The sequence below is a fragment of the Xyrauchen texanus genome, chromosome 26 (genome assembly GCF_025860055.1).
Source record: "Xyrauchen texanus isolate HMW12.3.18 chromosome 26, RBS_HiC_50CHRs, whole genome shotgun sequence".
NCBI lineage: Eukaryota > Metazoa > Chordata > Actinopteri > Cypriniformes > Catostomidae > Xyrauchen > Xyrauchen texanus.
The window spans coordinates 5363102-5383771 of record NC_068301.1 but is presented as its reverse complement, the minus strand read 5'-3'; the positions used below and the strand labels follow the sequence as shown (position 1 = coordinate 5383771).

The window sequence follows — 20670 nt, the reverse complement described above, 5'->3', positions numbered from 1 at the left end:
TTGTAAGTCGCTTTGAATAAAAGCGTCTGCCAAATGAATAAATGTAAATGTGTGTGTGTGTATTTGTCTGTGTATGTGTTTGTGTGTGTGTGTGTTTGTGTGTGTATGTATGTATGTGTGCGTGCGCACGCGAGTGTGTAGGTTTGTGTGTGTGTGTGTGTTTGTGTGTGTGTGTGTTTGTTTGTTTGTTTATGTGTATGTTTGTGTGTGTGTGTGTGCGGGCAGATTTAGGTGGTTTACGAGGAAATTTTTTTTAGGTTATAAACTGGTAATTACAAGGGTATTATGTTATAAATGTGGTTTATGAGGATATTTTTAGTGTCCCTATAATTCAAATTGATTAAAAAAAATAAAAACATACTAAACAATGTTTTATTGAAAATGTAAAAATGCAGAAAGTTTTTAGGGTTAGGTTTAGGGGTAGGGGATAGAATCTATAGTTTGTACAGTATAAAAATCATTATATCTTTGGAGAGTCATCATAATGATAGCCGCACCAACGTGTGTGTGTGTGTGTGTGTGTGTGTGTGTTAAATTATTTTAATATAATTATTTACTATTATTAATATATTACTAACTATTTAATCAATATAAATGTAAAAAATATATATATTTGGAGGGACTTTCTAGGCAAATAATGATGTATGCAATTAATTGCGATTAATAAATTGGCATATCATGTAATGAAATCTATTGTAAAATAAAATATTGATTAACAGCTCTAGTTTAAAATCCTATCCCTAAGAAATAGTGATGCTTGCCTTTGAAAACATCACTTATTTATTTCATGCCAAGGTCCATACAGAAAAACCACATACATTTCACATGTCGTTTAGCATGTGTTTCTGGTGTGGTTTTGAACATTTCACTTGTTCTCCCAATGTGTTACATGAGTCAACAAGGTTTCACATGTGCAAATGTCAAGCCTCAAGGGTATGCAAGAAGATTCCATCTCACTCCAAGAAACCTCATTGTTGCACACCGATCTTTGTAAACAAACAGGGCTGAGCTTCAATTATTGATACACACAGATTGATTACACATACTCTGGGGAAATGGAAAGCTATTTTTAGACTTTCTATCTCAAAGTGAGAGATGGAGTGAGACAGGGAGGAGAGGAGATGGAGATAACGGTTTCAAGGTTACTGCTGTAGAAATTGTGTCCCACCCTCAATGTCTGTGTTAGTCTCTCTTGTGTACTTTTAACATGGCTAGTGTACCAACAGCATGGTTTTCCAGAATATTATGGAATATAATACTGCATTATGATATAAAATGTAAGCACAATGTAAGGGCCAGTGGAGGGATGCAGGAAGAATTGTTGGAAGAAGTGAGCTGAGGAACTGTTTTTATATTCTTGATACTTATTAGAATTATTCAAGTCTCCATCCATCATCTTGTGGTTAAAGCAATATTTCACCCAAAAATGAAAACTGGGGCTGTTGAGCTCCAAAGGTTGACAAAAGACATCATAAATATAGGCCAAATGACTCCATTAGGACCACGTTTAAAGGTTCCTCACACAAAGTATTGTAGGCCTTCAAAGGTCTTGCAATATGTAGTGAATATAGAGTCATATAGTCTACTTTTATTGTGCACTTTTGAAGCTTGACAGCCCTTAGACACTCACTGCTTTCATTAAATGTAGACATCTCCCTTTGTGTTCCACAGAAGAAAGGAAGTCTTTATGTGCAGAGTTTGGGAACAAAATAAGGGTGAGTAAATGACGAAAGAATTTTCATTTTTGAGTAAACTATCCCTTTAACTGCCCTTGTGGGATTTTAACCTATAACCTTTTGGGTCCAGCCCAGTCATTTAAGTACTTTTGTAACAGTAGCCAGCTGGTACGTGACAGCTGTGCAGTGTGTAAACCTCACTCTCCTGGCCTCAAGAGATGCACTAGCGAGTCAGGCTAAGAGGCCATGGCTTTACAGCCTCCTTGCTAGTGTGTCCGACTCCCATGCGTGAACCACTGATTCGAATCCCACTCTGGGTGGGTAGAGTAGGACCGGTGACACTGGTGCCATGACCTGGATGGGAGTGAGGTTTAGGGGGGTGAGTGTATCAGTAGCCAGCTGGTACATGATAGCTGTTCAGTGTGTAACCTCACTCTCTTGGACTTAAGAGACACACTAGCAACTGAAGCTTGAAGCCATGGCTTTATAGCCTCCTTGCTAGAATGCCTGACTCCCATGCTGGGGACCGCTGGTTTGAATCCCACTCTGGGTGGGTAGAGTAGGACTGGTGACACTTAGCCATGCTATTAAAGGCATAGTTCACCCCAAAATACAATTCTCTCATTATTTACTCACCCTCTTTCCATACCAGATGTGTGACTTTCTTTCTGCAGAACACAAACAAAGATTTTTAGAAGAATATCTCAGCTCTGTTGGTCCATACAATGCAAGTGAATGGTGGCCAGAACTTTGAATGTCCATAAAGCACATAAACGCAGCATAAAAGTAATCCATATGACTCCAGTGGTTTAATCCATGTCTTCAGAAGCGATAAGATAGGTGTGGTTGAGAAACAGATTAATATTTAAGTCCTTTTTTACTATAAATCTCCACTTTCACTTTCACTTTCACATTCTTTTGGTTTTGGGGTTTCACATTATTTGTGCATTTTGCCACCTACTGGGCAGGGAGGTTAATTTATAGTAAAAAAGGACTTAAAAATGTATTTCTTTTTTCTCCCACACCTATCATATCGCTTTTAAACATATGGTTTTAACCAACGGAGTTGTGTGGATTACTTCAATGCTGCCTTTATGTGCTTTTTGGACCTTCAAAGTTTCAAAGGACATGATAAATCACCATTCACTTGCATTGTAAGGACCCACAGTGTTTGTGTTCAGCAGAAGAAATTATGAGATCATTTTAATTTTTGGGTGAATTATTTCTTTAACCTCACTTCGGTTACAAAAACAAAACCAAAAAAATAGGGGAAAAGCATGAGACTCACCCTCTCTCCATCCAGAAGCAGGTGAACTCTGAAGTTCATGTGGTCCTCTAGGGTCACCTCCTCGTTCCTGTAGAGGATCTGAAAGATCCGGCTGAACGCCGCACCATCATGAACCCCTGCACTGCTGAAACTACAATCTCCTATCCAGAGACAGAAAGAGAGAGCTGATTAGTTTCCATATTTTAAGAGACACAAGAACCAAGGGTGTACAGTATGGTGTCAACATCTAACCTGTTCCAACCAAGATTGAATATCCGAATGGACAAATTCGATTTTAAAAATAAGGCTGAGATAAGGCTCATACAAAGCTATCGTATGTCTACGAGTCATGTGGTCTACAACTTTTCTGTTGTTTCTGGAACTTGACAGCCTCTGTTCACTGTTTGGAATGGCATGAGGGTGAGTAAATGATGACAGCATTTTCATTTTTGGATAAACTGTCCCTTTAAGTCTCTTTCATCTCAGATGTTTCTCCTGAGAAAGTACCCAAAAGTCTGAGATTTCAGTATGAATTTGATCATTTCTCAACATATTAAGTGGGCGGTTCTTAGCTTAAATAAATGCTAATATGCAGTAGACTTGTGTCCAAACAATAGAATAGAGAGCAAAGCATTGATCTGTCCTCCAAGTCCAGTGTTACTTATCCCATTTTACAGTTTTTCACTAACCTTACCCATAAACAGCAATCACTAAGGATAGAACATCAAACATCAGCAACGGCTTGCACACCTACGCATGTAGAGAGCGAGACAGAGATCTCGTCTGTGTGATGGATAACACAACCTCAGTGGGGTTTCTCTTCAGTGGAGGAGATGAGAGCAATTGTGTCAAAGAGGTGTTGAGGGGAACAGCGAGGGTCTCACGTAAAGACAGACCCCTGCTGAGTCTGTCTCTCTACGTATGCCTCTTTCTATGCCTCTCTCCCTCTCTGCGTGTCACCAAAAACAGTTCTGCAGTCTGCTGATGGCCTAGAGACCGAGAGAGAGTCTTACAACAGAGTCAGATCTTTCAAGAGGAGTCATGGGAGGTCTGTGTATGCGTGTGTGCGTGTGTGTGTGTGTGCATGTGTGTGTGTGTTAGAAGCGTGTTTGATGGAGGGGAAAAGACAGCAGAACAAAGATAATAAAGATAATAGTAGTGACGTTGCAGTGTGTATATGGCCATCAATTTTTTGCCTGGTATAAATACTTTATAAAGTTCATTTTTCATAGGAAACTAAAAGAGAGTGAAACTTTGAGTTCATATTGTCAGTCAGCCAACTGCACAGATGATATTTTGAAACTGGAAACTGAAATATCTTCAGAGCCATAATGACTGACAGATCCAAAATGGTCTCCGATGCCAGTGAGAAATGGTAAATATGATAAATGTCTGCACGTATATTGCGATTTTATTTTTAACCTTAGAGGTTACCAAAGCGCTTTACACTGTGTCCCAATCACCCATCCACACACACACTCATACACCAATGGCGGCAGAGCTGCCATGGAAGGCGCTAGCCTGCCATTGGGAGTAACTTGGGGTTCAGTGTCTTGCCCAAGGACACTTCAGCATGTGGAGTCATGTGGGCTGGGAATCGAACCACCAACCCTGCTATTAGCGGCCGACCTGCTCTACCACCTGAGCCACAGCCGCCAGAGTCTGAGTCTGATCCAAACCAAACCGCTACTGCCGTTCAGTCAAACAAGAAGTGCCTAGACTCAATAGAGGCCACAGGGTTCTGCTACCAAATACATACAAATAACTCCTAAATAAAGCCAAAAGCACCATTGTTCTATACTCAGAAATGAAGCAGAATCAACAACATTCCTCTTAATTGTTACAGTTTTGATTTTTTGCAACAGAAATACTTTACTAACATGACATTTTTTTTCTGTTTATCTGCTGAGAATGTTCGATATTTTCATTTGGTTTGTGCTTGGAGAACAATACTGACCAAATTTGTACTATTCAATGTGCATTTTCATCTGAACAAAGTCATTTTTAGTGTTCGCTCTTCTGTAAATGGTCATTAAAATGTTGTCTGTCCGATGATAGAAAGACATGCAACAGTTTTAACTGTGTTTATAATATAGATTTGATATCAGCCCACCTTTTTTAAGATGTGTATCAGATGTTTGTACACAAATAAGACATGACGCTGCGCTCTTTCACATTAGCATTGAGATAATCACACATTTTCACGCCTTTTGCACAATATTAAGAGTTTATTCTCAAAACATTAAAACATTATTCTTAAAGCATAGCAACTTTATTTCTCGTAACATTAAGACGTAATTCTCAAAACGTTACACCTTTGTTCTCATAACATATCAACATTGTTCTTAAAACATTATGACTTTAATCTCTTAATGTTATGAATTTATTCTCTTAATTTTACTACTTCATTCTTAGAACTTCATGACTTAAATTTTTTTACATTATGACTTAACTCTCAAAACATTACAACTTTGTTCTCAAAACATATCAACGTTGTTCTTAAAACATTACAACCTTATTCTCAAAACATATCAACGTTGTTCTTAAAACATTACGACCTTATTCTCATAACGTTACAACTTTATTCTGAAAACATTACGAATTTATTCTCAAAACGTTACGAATTTATTCTCAAAACATTACGAATTAATTCTCAAAACGTTACGAATTTATTCTCAAAACATTACAACTTTATTCTCAAAACAATACGAATTTATTCTCAAAACGTTACGAATTTATTCTCAAAACATTACGAATTTATTCTCAAAAGGTTACAACTTTATTCTCGTAACTTTATAACTTTGTTCTAAAAACATATCATCGTTGTTCTTAAAAAATTACAACTTTGTTCTTAAAACATTACGAATTTATTCTCGTAATGGTATGACTTTCTTCTCAAAATGTAACGACTTCATTTTTGAAACATTAGAACTTTATTCTTAAAACATTATGATTTTATTCTTGTTATGTTTCAACTTTATTCTCGTAATGTCACTACTTCATTCTTAGAACTTCACGACTCTTGTAACATTATGGCTTTATTTCTAGTAACATTACGAGAAATAAATTACCTTTATTCTCATAAAATATCAATGTTGTTTCTTAAAATATTATGACCTTATTCTCGTTATGTATGAATTTATTCTCTTAATGTTACTGACTTTATTCTCAAAAAGTTACAACTTTATTTTCGTAACATTATGACTTTTTCTGAAACATTACGACTTAATTCTCATAACGTTACAACTTTATTCTCATAATGTAACGATTTCATTTTTTTCATTATAACTATTCTCAAAACATTATGATTTACAATTTTATTCTCTTAATGTTACGACTTTATTCTCTTAATGTTAAGACTTGATTTTCGTAATGTTACGACTTTAGTCTTTTATTGTTATGACTTGTAACATTACAACTTTGTTCTAAAAACTATTCTTGAAAAAAAAAATCTAAATATTATGACTTTATTCACAAAATAATACTAGTTTAATCTCCAGATTTTACAACTTTATTCTTGTAACATTTATACTATTTTCTCAAAACATTACAACTTAATTCTCAGTATGTTGAAACTTTATTTTTCAAAACATTATGACTTTATTCTCGTAACATATCAACTTTGTTCTTAAAAACATTCAGACTTTATTATTGTAACATTACAACATAGTTAAAAACATTCGAATTTATTCTCGTAATGTTGTGACTTTATTCTCAAAACACTACTACTTTAGTCATGTAACATTACAACTTTTTTATTGTGATGTTACCATTTCAGCGTGGCACTTAAAACACGATTGTAGTATCTTTAACATCGACATAAAAAAAAGTGCTATTTACAGTAAATACAAATAATACAACAAAATATCAGTCAGGAAAATATAAGTACATAAGTAGGACAGCAGACATAAACAGTATTCTAGTGTTCCTTTCACGTAAACAAAACATGAAAGTTTGCCCAGAAGCTTATTACACTGAGGTGATGTCAGGTAGAAAGCAGTATTTGAACGACAGTTTGTGTTTCAGTGTTCAGAATTGACTGGAAACACACAGCTTTGATATCTTCAGCAGACATGTATTTGAAGCCTTTGTAAATAAGCCTGTTTCTCTTTCATTTGCTCAGAGCCTGAAATCTCAGGAATGCTAACATGCTTTGTCAGAAGTGTGAATGTAAAATTGGAAGAACAATGAGCAATCCCATGGGTTAAAGGGATCAGAAAGACATTGCAATCAATTTTAAACCATTTTCTTGACCATTAAGCTATTACTCACTATATTGTATTTAGATAGATTCTTAAAGTTCCTTCTAGCCTTCTAGACAGTGTGTGTGTGTGTGTGTGTGTGTGTGTGTGTGTGTGTGTGTGTGTGTGTGTGTGTGTGTGTGTGTGTGTGTGTGTGTGTGTGAGCGTGTATTTATCACTTTGTGGGTACCAAATGTCCCCATAAGGATAGTAAAACCCGAAATATTTGACCTTGTGGGGACATTTTGTCGGTCCCCATGAGGAAAACAGCTTATAAATCATACTAAATTATGTTTTTTGAAAATGTAAAAATGCAGAATGTTTTCTGTGAGGGTTAGGTTTAGGGGTAAGGTTAGGTTTAGGGGTAGGGTTAGGTTTAGGGGATAGAATATAAAGTTTGTACAGTATAAAAACCATTATGCCTATGGAAAGTCCCCATAAAACATGGAAACACAACATGTGTGTGTGTGTGTGTGCACGCATTTCAAAATGTTTTTGTGTTTGTGTGTGTGTCTCTCAAAAATAGTTATTTAGTCTGTCTTGAACAGCCTCAAACAGGTGTCACACCAGCAGTGTGTGCACTGATCATTTTGTGTGTGCAGGTATCCTGCATGTATATGTGACCAAGACAGAAGGAGATGAAAAGAAAACATCGAATTCCAGAATGTTGTGAAAACTGACCATATTTTTTACCTGACACAACATGACCGAGCTAAAGCGACCCAAGGAAACACAGAACCTGTATCCCTAACTACATTAAGATGCCCATATATCCGACACATCCTGTTGATGACTGTTTTGAGCACAGAGTCTCTGTTGAGAATTTGGGAAGTATAGTTAGCACCAGAGGACAGGACACAGGTAGCAGGTAAATTACACAGAGTTGGAATATATGTGTAATCAGAGAGGTCATAGAGGTCTTTAGACTCGATAAAGGCGTGACAAAATGTCTTTTATATTGCAACAATGACATTATAATAGCAATTTTAATCTTTTATGCATCACATGCTAAAATAAAGCAACATGGAAACAAAAACAAATAAACATGCTTTACATTTATTTTACCATAGTTAAAGGGTGTTGTTAGGCAACATGCAAAAAGATATTTCATTTTACAAAAAGGCGGCAAAAACGACATTATAAGACACCAATATTCAATAAATCATTCCATTAAAAGTGCAGAATTCTGGGCTCTCTTTTGACATGTGGTTGAACATGTTACTCGGGGCAGAACATAAGTTGTGTTTGGCACTGCTCATCTGCATGGATAATTCTGACAAGCTACACCAAGAGTCACTGATAGTAAGAAGAGAGTCATACAAGATATATGTCTGGAAAATTTGTCGTCTGAGCAAGTAGAATATCTGCCGCTGTCTTTGTTTATGGAGATGACGTAAACACTTAATGCAACGATATATCAAGAAGCAAAAATGCGCCAATAAGCATTGTGGATTTCGACAATACATTTTGATATAACATATAGAGTTAGCTTTATCCATTTCTCTCAATTTTGACCAACAAAAGTGTGTATTCTAAAAAGTGTGGTGTGGCTGTGGGGTTTGAACCAGCGTCCTTCTGATTACCAGATTACCAGTTATGTGCTTAGACCACTACACCACCACCACTCCGTTCTGTCTGCTGGGAGTCGGAGGTCTGACTCCGGTCTGCCCGGGGAGGAGCAGCTGCCGTCCGCTTGAGAGGGTGGAGGAGTGATCGAGGACCACGCGACGGTGCATCAGAGAACCGGTGAGTGAGTTTCTTTTCTCTCTCTCCTCTCTCTTTCTCTCTATCTGTCACTCCATGTTGTCCTTTCCCTCGCCTATTTTTATTTTGTATTTTGTTCCCCTCTTTTCTCCTCCCAGGTCGAGGAAGGCGGGGATGACCTGCTGGCAGACGGGGTGCAAGGCACGCCCTTTCCCTCGCCTATTTTTTATTGCACATCATGCCAGAGGCTCCCCGGCCTGAGGCAACCCAGGGAGTGTAGGAGTGTAGTGCGGAGGAGGGCGGGGCAATCAGCCTGATAAGGCACGCGAGGGATAAAGTTGGCAGGAGACAAAAGTTCAGAGAGAGAGAGAGAGAGAATTACAGGCAGCTGCCCTGGTATCCGTTTGTGGTTTAGAAGCAGTTTTATGAGAACATGAGAGAAGTATCGAACTCGATTCTGAAATTGGTATGGGGACATCACTAGTTTAATCAATTCAGTATCATTTATAGAAGAAAAACGTGAGATGAGTGTAACGTTACACCTAGTAAATATGAAAAGACAAATGACGGAAGCCTGAAATTTCCTGCCAAATCGAAGCAGACAGCTCTAAATATAAATCGCTGTTTTAAATGCAGGTTTCTTTTGTACTGGCTCAATTATGGTATTTTGTTCATGTTTTTTATTTGAATTATCATAACAATAAAATACATTTTCCAACAAATATCCTGTAACATTAACCCCCCCCAAAAAAAAATACGCATTAATAAAGATTTAATACATCTATAATTGAATTGATATGCGATAAGAGTTGGAACAATTAGTTTATTGTATACTATTATTATTATAGCCTGTAAATATTACAGTGCTTGCAAGGCTGCACTACGAATAGTATGCAGTATATAGTATGTAGTTCGCTAGCATTCCATTTCAAACAAAGCCCATGCTTGTAGATTTATGAAAGATGAAGTTAGATTTAGGTATATTTAAAAAAAGTCATTACAGGTTAAGATTTTACACACAAAGAGTGAATCCAAAAGAAAAAGGATGGAAAGAAAGTTCTCACCTGTGTATCCAGGTGTTTTGGCAGTGATTCTGTGGGGAACTCGAGGTGAAACACGCAGTCCTGCCCTCACCTGATAGAAGCTGCAAAAACAAACACATTTACTGGATTATAACTGACGTTATTCACAGATTTTATTCACATTTATTACAAATTTTAAGTGCAAATGCTCTGGGGGTTAAATATCATTATTAGAAACTTTAAACTTGGAAATATGTAAATGATTACACTGTTGGAACAGTTATTATTTATTGAAAGTATTTTAGTTAACTATTATATATTCAAAACATTAATATTAGCCTACTGAATTTGGGCCATTGAACAGTCTGAATTGCACACTAAATATATATACAACAATTCTGTGTTTTGTAATAAAATCCCTTGGAATGTTCTTCCCAACCAGACCAGAGAAGAATTCTACCAATGTATCTAAATTATTAATCCCTGCAGGACAAAATGGCCATAAATAATAAATAATGGATATTATGTATGTCTTTATACCACCCTATACTGACCAACACCAACGACAGAAACAGCCATTGATGTGATCAAGTCAAAGTGAAATCTTATACAGTGAGTGAAGCACTTTGGACACATCTTTATTAAATCATAAATAATGATGATGAATTAGTGTGGAAGCTTATTCGGCATGTCCAGACAGTCCGGAGACCATCGGGGAGATTAAACACGGGTCAACTTGGCCAGATTGGGGACTTTAGTTGCATGCGAAATGTTGAAGGACTTTACAGTTTGTGCTGATTGTACCTTAGGGATTCTGAACTAAAATGTAAGTAAGGTCACTGATAAATTGTGTTTCTCCTGTGCAAGTGCATTGTTATGTCACAGCATGTTGAAAGCACACGTCAAGACATGTATGCAACATGTCCACAACACAACGTAAACACTACTACAGTACAAGCTAATACATGTTGACAGCATAGTTTATTTAGTAAATATAAAGGTATCTGTTCAGGATTCATGTCATCTCTGTTGTCAGTGTTGGGGAGTAACTGAATACATGTAATGGGAATACGTATTTAAAGTACAAAATATAAGTAACTGTATTCCACTACAGTTACAATTTAATAATTGGTAATTAGAATACAGTTACATACAAAACGTATTTTGATTACTGAAGAGATTATTTTGCATTTTATTGTCATTTGTTTAATTTAATATTTAGTCCTTTCAGATGGAAAACATTTATACATATAAACGATGTGATCCAAAGTGCATTTGAAAAGCGGTGAAATACTTTCTTATGATGTGTTACATTCATACGAGCAGACAGAGAAGTACGTTTGAAGTAAGTTTGAAGTAAGTTTTGAGCAGAAGAAATAGAAATAAACCTTGTGTAAATTGTTAGCTTTACGCTAAGCTAAAATGCTATTTCTAGCCATTTTACATGCACATGTACGGAGCCCTCGAAGTGACCTGTGCAAAAATAAAACTCTAAGAGACTTTCGCGTGCGCACGAGATACTTTCGCGTGCGCACGAGAAACTATCGCGTGCGCATGAGATACTTTCATGTGTGCACGCGTTACAGTTTCCGGTGTGTGTATAGCTCTTTTCCGATTGCGTCATTGCCATCATTAATTTACTCAAAGATACCGAGAGCATGGATGCGCATGAATTTATAGAGATATATTTTAAACTTGGCCTTCAATACAAAGACATTACTGTCTATGACATTTGTAATACTGTCATGGCTGAGACACGCTTTGATCTTCCAAAGGACACTAATCAAGCAATAGACTTGTACTTGCATTTAACACGAGAACTACCGGAATTCTAGAACTACTAGAATGGCCATAGCGGTCATTCTGACCGTTCATACTAGACTGTACCAAATGTCATGTCATATTTACATTCGAAACTTCTATTGAGGTTTTAGAATGAAGCTTCTAATGTCTGTCGTCATATTTTATGGCATCATCACCCTAAAAATGTATTGAATAAAATAGAATAATATGGATCAAATGGAGCGTCAAGCTGAACGCAGATAGTCCTACATAATACAATCTTTTTTGTAATATATAATAGTGCTAGACTATACAAATACATAGGCCTATATATATTATATATTAGCTGCTAGACTGCCCCGGAAGGTGCGTGCCTCGCTTTGTGTATGTTTTTTTTTGCACAGGTCACTTTGGGGGCTCCGTACACATGTGACCAGACACGATCATATTTATTTATCAAGAAAATTCATGTTGGATCATCATTTATTTTTTCTAGTAAGATCTTTGATATTAGGGCAAAAATGTTATTCTTGATAATAATTTTTGTATTGTTTTCCTGTAATAATATATATAAAATAAACATCCTTCAATTTGATTGATCTTGTTTTATAAACAACACTGCATAAGATATTTTTCAGAGAATGTATTTTTAATGTGTATTTTGAGTTTTTATAGTCAAAACAAGTGAAAAAATCTACCCGTGCTGAAGAAGTAATCCAAAGTATTTAGAACACACTACTGACCTTGAGTAATCTAACGGAATACATTACAAATTACATTTTACAGCATGTAATCTGTAATCTGTGGTGGAATACATTTCAAAAGTAACCCTCCCTACCCTGTCTGTTGTCATGTAAATACTGCACTTATTGAAGAAAACATCATCTGTTATAGACAGTGTTGGGTAAATTACTTAAAATAAGTAATCCATTACAAATTACTTATATGAAAATGTAATCAGAATTCTTTCAAGATTACTTCATTGGAAATCACATTACTAATTACTTTACTTTTAAGTTATGTGACAAGGAGGAGTGTGGGCCGTGAGTGCTCACGGTCGCCCCCCAATAGGACTTATCAGCCTAGGAGAGGGATAAAGCCAAGCCGGATGCGGCAGTTTTGAGAGCGAGAGAGCCACACGCAGCTGCCGTGTGTGTTAATGTTTATGTTTTATGTTTACATTAAATATTACTTTGACTGTTCAGCCGGTTCTTGCCTCCTCTTTTTCCATTTTAACCTTGTTACATTGGTGCCGAATCCCGGAAGGAGGAGAGATGCGCTGTCGTGGAGTCCTCGCCACTGCCGTCCGCCAAAAGCGGCAGCCATGGCTGTCTGCCGGGGGACGGAGGAGTCGCTGCCGGCCGCCTGGAGCGGTGGATCTGCTGGGAAACCCTGGGTCCGGCCATTCATGTGAATTTCAATTTGACATGTGCAGCTACCTAAACATCATTGCAGACCAGGTACACCCCTTCATGGCAATGGTATTCCCTGATGGCAGTAGACTTTTTCAGCAGGATAATCTACCCTGCCACACTGCACACACTGATCGGGAACACAAAGAAGCGTTCAAGGTGATCAATCCGATTGAGCATCCGTGGGATGAGCTGGACCAATAAGTCCAATACATGGCTGCTCCGCCTTGCAACTTACAGGACTTGAAGGATCTGCTGCTAATATATTGGTGCCAGATACCACAGGACACCTTCAGGGGTCTTGTAAAGACCATGCCTCAGCTGGTCAGTGCTGTTTTGGCTGCACATGGAAAACCAACAGCATATCAGGCAGGTGGTTCTAATGTTTTGTGCCCTTGTGTATTTTATGTGTTTAGATTTTGTTTATTTTTGTCTTCGCGTCAGTTAGTTTGGTTTATGGTTAGATTTATGGTTTTTATGTTTAGATGTTGGATTAAGTATGTAATTTAAATATGTAAAAAATCTAATTGTGTTGTCTCATTGGTTTGTTTAAACACATTTCCCCTGCAAATACCCATACTATATTATTTGCTAGTTTTACTGTGTGTTGTGGAGTCAAAAAATGTGAAGGGAATAAAAGGAAGACAATCACAAATAATACCAGTGAAAGAGAGAAATTTTGTTTTATTCAATCTGGCTGCTACACCTCATTGGTTTCAATCAGAGTGGAAACCAGTGTCAGGAAATTATAGTTATTTGAGTGGACTCGGAAGAAGACTGCGTACAGGCATCTGAAATTAAATATGGCTTGAACGTGCACTGCAGATCGCAATGCATGTCACATGATCCTCAAGACCGCGACACTGAAGTGCACCCGTGAAGAGGGATTGTGGATATCAGGAGAGGAACCATTTCACTATAAACAATAGACTGCAATGGATTCAATGCCAACACTGTGCAACTTGACAAAAAAGCTCTATGATCGTCCATCCCATTAGAGGTCTGCGCGGGACTGTTTTTGCCATCCCGCTAACGCAAGTTTCTGTCCCACACCTGAACTCTTCCGATGAATTTTACTCCATGTTTCACCCGTTCTCTGCCTGCATTGATTGTCAACCTGACCAATCCCGTTCCCTCAACCCCGCATTTGTTTTCCAAATAGGGCAAAAGCCATACAAATAGACAACAAGTGTAAAAAAATACTGTAATTTTTTTCTGGTGTTGCCATGATCAGATGACACATAACATGATGCACATCTGACTTGCCTGAGGTTGGTTTCTTAACACTAAATTGACGATTTTCTTGTCCGAGTTACACATCCTTTGATGCCACAGTGCCCTCAGGATATTCAATAATAACATTACCTTTGGCAGTCCGAATATATGACTAAATTGCGTATCCTACACAAAACTGAAATCTATACACATTCTTTATATGTAGCCCTATGATAAGATTCAGGAATATCTTCAATATATTCTTTATTTACTCAAAATAAAACAATAACATACTTGATGGTATAATGTCACGCCATGGTAGCGTCATCTCTCCAACTCGGAAACTCCACAAAATTGCACAGAACTACCGTGTTCACATTAGCAGTGTCCATAACATTTATTCAGTTTAAAGGCACACAATATACATACAAAATTATACTGAAAAAACAAAAAATAATAATAAATAAAAGGTCTTCTGTGTTTTGCAGGATTATCAATATCAGTATAAATTATTTTGATAGTAACATTCCACTATTTAAAATTCCTGAAAATATACACATCTTATGTGGGATGTTGAGTTACGCTTCATGCCACCCTTGAATGAGTCTGTACCCCTCATTGGCCACCCCAGTCAAAACAGTCTGAACACGCCACTGATCTGCATTGATTTGTTCTTTTCTATTTCACAAAGTCCAACTTCCTCCTCACCCATCATGTCACAAATCAAAACATGACCACCTACAGAATCACTAATTCCTTACACAACAAACCCTGATTCCCTGTGTGCATTATAATCTATGCTGTTTATTTACACTACACACATAGAGGCTACATTTGTACTCGTCCAATCTACTGTGATCTATTGTTAGAAACATTGCTTCTGTGCAGAGCAAAACCAAAACTGTGTCCGCTGGCGAAAATAAACAGTATATTAGAGCTCTCTCTCTCTCACTCGCTCTCTCTCTCTTCTGGGGATTATATCAGAGGAAAGGGTTTAACTTTCAGATTTAAAGTGGGGGGAAGGGGTTGTCAGATCTCTGCAAAGCTGATGTTTCAGCCAACAGCCTTGCTTTAATCTCAATGCAGACACGGTGAGCTGAACAACATTATGACCGACCTCTACTCCATCAGGCCTGCAATGTTTCACACAGCTGTCCTCCATGGCCAGTTTGGAATTTAGAAGAGAAATATTACAGTAGATCAAAGAGTTGTCTAATAAGGCACAATCAAACGTAGATGTGGTGTAGAGCCTGGTTTTTGGAGGGTTCATGCTTATGATTTTGCTTTTGTAGTAGACACATGTGCTCAACTGCACCCAGTGGCCAAAGCTGGAAGTGTTGCTGAACATATGGACAGGGTTGGGGAGTAACGTAATACATGTAATGGGATTACGTATTTAAAATACAAAATATAAGTAACTGTATTCGGCTACAGTTACAATTTAAATAATTGGTAATTAGTATACAATTACATACAAAACATATTTTGATTACTGAAGAGATTACTTTGCATTTTATTGTCTTTTGTTTCATTTAATATTTAGTTCTTTCAGATGGAAAACATTTATCCATATAAATGATGTGATCCAAAGTGCATTTGAACAGCGGTGAAACACTTTCTTATGATGTGATACATTCATACGAGCAGACAGAGAAGTACATTTGAAGTAAGTTTTGAGCAGAAGAAATAGAAATAAACCTTGTGTAAATTGTTAGCTTTATGCTAAGCTAAAATGCTATTTCTAGCCATTTTACATGCACATGTTACCAGACACGATCATATTTATTTTACAAGAAAATTCACATTGGATCGTAATTTCTTTTTTTCTAGTAAGACCTTTGATATTAGGGCAAAAATCATATTCTTGATAATAATTTTTGTATTGTTTTCCTGTAAAAATATCTAAAAATACTTAAAACAAGATCAATATGATTGATCTTGTTTTAGAAAAAACACTGCATAAGATATTTCGGTTTTTCAGAGAATGTATTTTTAACGTGTATTTTGAGTCAAAACAAGTGAAAAAATCTACCAGTGCTGAAGAAGTAATCCAAAGTATTTATAATACGTTACTGACTTTGAGTAATCTAAAGGAATACAACTACAATGTAATCTGTAATCTGTTGTGGAATACATTTCAAAAGTAACCCTCCTTACCCTACCAAATTGACAAGTGTGAGCTCCAGATTCCAGAGTAAAATGTCCACAGAGTTGCATCAAAAGCGAGTTGTTTTTAGTTTTTAAAGATGGTATGCAGTCAACAGGAATGTGTATTTTATTAACTTGATCTGATGAAAATTACTTACTGTGGCAACATTTTTGCAAACATTATATTACGTGGTTTCATACACATATTGCGGTAGTTTTGTGGTGAAATGTCCACTAGGTGGCGCTTAAAGCGAGTTAAATTTCCCCCAAACAGGTTAGGTTTTTAAGGTTAATGCTCTGTTGAGTTTGAAATCAACTAAACATACATCCCCACCCTAAACCTTAGACCTAAACCTAACTGATAGCAAATGTGAGATGAGAATCACAAATGCTAAAGCAAGCACGTAACTTTGTTATGCTTCTATGAGCTACTGTGCAATTTGATGTACATATAGTTGGTTATGTAATGCACACATTAAAACTTATCGCCTTGGACTAAAGTAAAAGTCTTTTGATGTCATAAGATGCTATTGATGTCATTGATGTCATGCTATTTTTAAAAACACTGTTTTACACTTGATTTGTGTGAAAGGAAATAAAAGTCACTGTTGTAGCTCCTCTAGTGGTCATTTTACAGGAAATTGCAGCAATACATACAACAAGACACGTAAAAATTATTTTCACACAATCGTAGTATAGTAACGTGATTCTATGAGACGAGGTTGAATTTCTGCAGTGTGCAACAAATAACTTTCGCGAGAGTCCTAAAATCGCCTGTTGCTATGTTATATAGACGCTACTACTAACTGAGTTTAATATGGTGGCTTTTTTACATTTTGGTTGTACTGTTCTTCAGAATGCCTTTGTTTGTAATCGGTGGCATAAAGACAATCAGTCTACTTTTATTCAGTTTGTTGTGTATTTTACTCATGCACACTAAAACTGTGTAAAATACAAAGCAAACAGAGTAAGTCTCCAAAGAGGAATGTCCCATGACCTGCTCTCAATGTTTGGATCAGTACACAACGCTCTTACCACATGTTTTACAGGGCAGATGTTTAGGAAAGCCTTTAATTAGAGCTTCCAAACTCGCAGAAGAATGCAGGACTGCCTTACCCTCTCTGAAACAGATCCACATTGTGAAACTTGTGCAGCTCGACCGAGAACTCAACAGTGCCTTGGACTTCCGACATCATCTATTCCATCACCTGGAGACAGAGAAACATGAGTTGAATAAAGACAGAGAGATATTTGCAGCCAAACACATCAAATATTGCATTTATTATTCACAAACGAGTGCCGTGTTGCTGTACTGTGGTCAGCTGAGCCATTAGCCCATTGTGAAGGACTGTGTGTGGTTACCGGTGTTGGCAAAATGACAATAATCCAAGAGCAGGCTACAGCGGTAGACGCGCATCAAGTTCGTGACTCAGAAAGCCGCCAAATCTAATTACTCAAGCACTGAGTCATCCATGACAATATTTGTTCTAAGCTCCTGGTGTCCTGCTCTGCGGCAACCGAACGTACGACGCACGGTTCCCAAGACGAATGACAGCAGTGGTGTTTCTGGACATGATCCCAAAGCATACTTATGACATCATTTATCTGTGAGACATCTCAGCTCGAAGCCGCTTTGGTCTGGCTGAAATCTTTGAGCATGCAGATCTAATCATATCTAATAGATTAATCTCATATAACAGGTTGTGTAGACATTGTTTGTGGTATAAATATGGCAGAAGTCCAGTGCTTGTGACTTTGAGGCAGAGTTGAATGGCTGGAATTTGAGAGGGGATTCGTGTTTCCAGAAAGAGAAGAACACACAGCGTTCAAATCTTAGTTCACATTTTGTCTGTGTGTCTCTCTCTCTCTCTCTCTCTCTCTGATTCATTAGGAAATATTTAAGTTATAATGACCATTTTGCTTACATATAAAATAAGTTCTCTCTCAGCTATTGTTGGAAATGATAGAGGGAAACTTCTAACTTGAATATATTAATAAAAAATAATAATAATCCAGGGTGTGACTCCAGTCAGGCCTCGTAAACAACCAATTGGCCTGGTTGCTAGGGAGGGTAGAGTCACATGGGGTAACCTCCACTATAATTTGGCTCTTGTTCTCAGTGGGGCACGTGGCGAGTTGAGCGTGGATGTCGCTGAGAATAGCGTGAAGCCTCCACACGCACTAGGTATCTACGGTAATGCGCTCAACGAGCCAAGTGATAAGATGCGCGGATTGACGGTCTAAGACGTGGAGGCAACTGAGATTTGTCCTCCGCCACCCGGATTGAGGCGAGTCACTACGCCATCACGAGGACCTAGAGCGCATTGGGAATTGGGAGTTACAATTTGGGGAGAAAAAATAAATCAATTAATAAATCAATTAACAAAAGGGCCTAAACTATGCAGTTTGATTGCAGTATATTAAACAGATACAATTGTTAATATAAACATATCTAAAAGAGATATAATCAACACAACTTAAACTGACGTAAACTTTAAAGTAAAAGATTGATCTAGGGACTTTTAGAATCGATATCATGATCGTTTTAATCCAGCCTTAATGTGATTTGCAAGAAAGCTCATCACTTCTATTGCACTGTAGTGAGTTTGATTAATAACCTCTGTAACGTTACTTACAGAGAAACTCAAAACTAGAGCACAATCACAATGTATGTCCCCGTTTAGCACACACCTCCGGGATCAGGGAAGTGTAGGCCTGAACATTTTTTATTCTGATCTGTTTTGTTGAAGCAGTAGGTGCAGGGCTGAGCCAAGTGTCTAGTAATAAGCAGCAATGATGAAAAATACAGGGCCTTTATTGTTAGTCATGACAGGAAGTGTAACAGTAATGAAATATTGATAAGAGCAGAGCTTCGGCAAACATTAAACATCCTTTGTATTCCACAGAAGAAAAAAAGTAATTGGGTTTGGAACAGTATGAGGGTGAGTAAATGGTGACAGAATTTTCATTTTGGGTTGAACTATCCCTTTAAGAGTAATGAAATATTGATAAGAACGGTGTTACAGCAAACATTAAGACCATCAAACTGAGTCAAAAACGGAAACAGTAAAGAAACAGAACAGCAAAAGTGCCATAGCGTTTATTAGTCATTTAGTGTGATGTCTCGGTATGGTTGTTAAAGGATAACCGCTTTGAAGCTGCAGTCACTTTGTTCTGGCAGCTGATGCAGAGAAATTAAAAATGTGTTTCCTTTGTAATGCTGCCCTTGCGTTAATCGACACAATGTTCCACCCTGTTGGATTCAATGTTCCAAGAGCCTGTCGAGAACGGGGTAAAATAGCACTGACCACTGCAGCTACACTACAGCACAAACAGATGGCATTATGGAGAATGATGCATTATGTGATACAATAGTGCAAATGCAAAGTAATAAAATGGAATAGATTCGCTTTCCAACAATCAGGGAAAAACATTCAATACAAAAAAAAAAGATATGCTGCTATATATAGAGTCTCACTGAAATCTCATTGGCCCCACAATACAAGGTCAATACAGGTGCTCCCTTGCCTTGACGACAGCCCTGGTAACACGTTAAAGGGATACTTCTCCCAAAAATGAAAAAGGTTGTTCCAACCATGTATGACTCTTTCCTGTTGTCTTTACTTTGTGTTGGTTTGTGTGTGTGTGTGTGTGTGTGTGTGTGTGTGTGTGTGTGTGTGTGTGTGTGTGTGTGTGTGTGTGTGCAATCATAAATCTCTTTCTGACTGAAGACACTTGCTCAACTTGCTATTTTAATCAATTCTGCAGGCTGTGTGCTTGCTTAGAGAGATCTTATGGCCATGTGAGTCGATGTGTGTGTGTACCTGTACAGTATGTGTACAAGTTTAGTAAGTTTATTCTTGTGGATGTTTGAGCTACAAACTACTGTAAATTCCATCCAAATTCCAAATGGCCATCAGGTTTGAAGTGACCCAGCGGACAGCTGCCTTTTAGGTTGAGCCGCAATATCGCTCAGTAATCGTCACAGGCTCTGTCACATACAGTTCTGATATCTACATTTTAAAAAGCTGCACTTCCCTTCTTGCAGGTATTGATGTAACTGATATTTGAAGTTGTATTTTATATTTTAATTTATGTGTGTCTCCTTAATTTATCTTTACATTTCTTTCATTAAGTTTTGTATCTATTTAAAATAATAATATATAATAAAAATACTGATGTAATGATGTAATGTGTGTATAT

The 20670-nt window shown here is 37.3% G+C and overlaps 1 protein-coding gene across 1 annotated transcript in view; it reads right to left on the bottom strand.

The window, feature by feature from the left end:
- Nucleotides 1-17989, bottom strand: part of LOC127620364 (protein FAM135B-like) — a 54244-nt gene extending 36255 nt beyond the window's left edge. Inside the window, exons 1-4 of the mRNA XM_052093575.1 lie at nt 17830-17989; nt 17584-17675; nt 9953-10032; nt 2965-3104 (exon numbers count right to left, since the gene is read on the bottom strand). Of these exons, the coding sequence (XP_051949535.1) occupies nt 2965-3104; nt 9953-10032; nt 17584-17663 (300 nt within the window). The 5' untranslated portion in view covers nt 17664-17675; nt 17830-17989. The remainder of the gene's footprint in view (nt 1-2964; nt 3105-9952; nt 10033-17583; nt 17676-17829) is intronic.
- Between the last annotated feature and the right edge of the window lie 2681 nt (nt 17990-20670).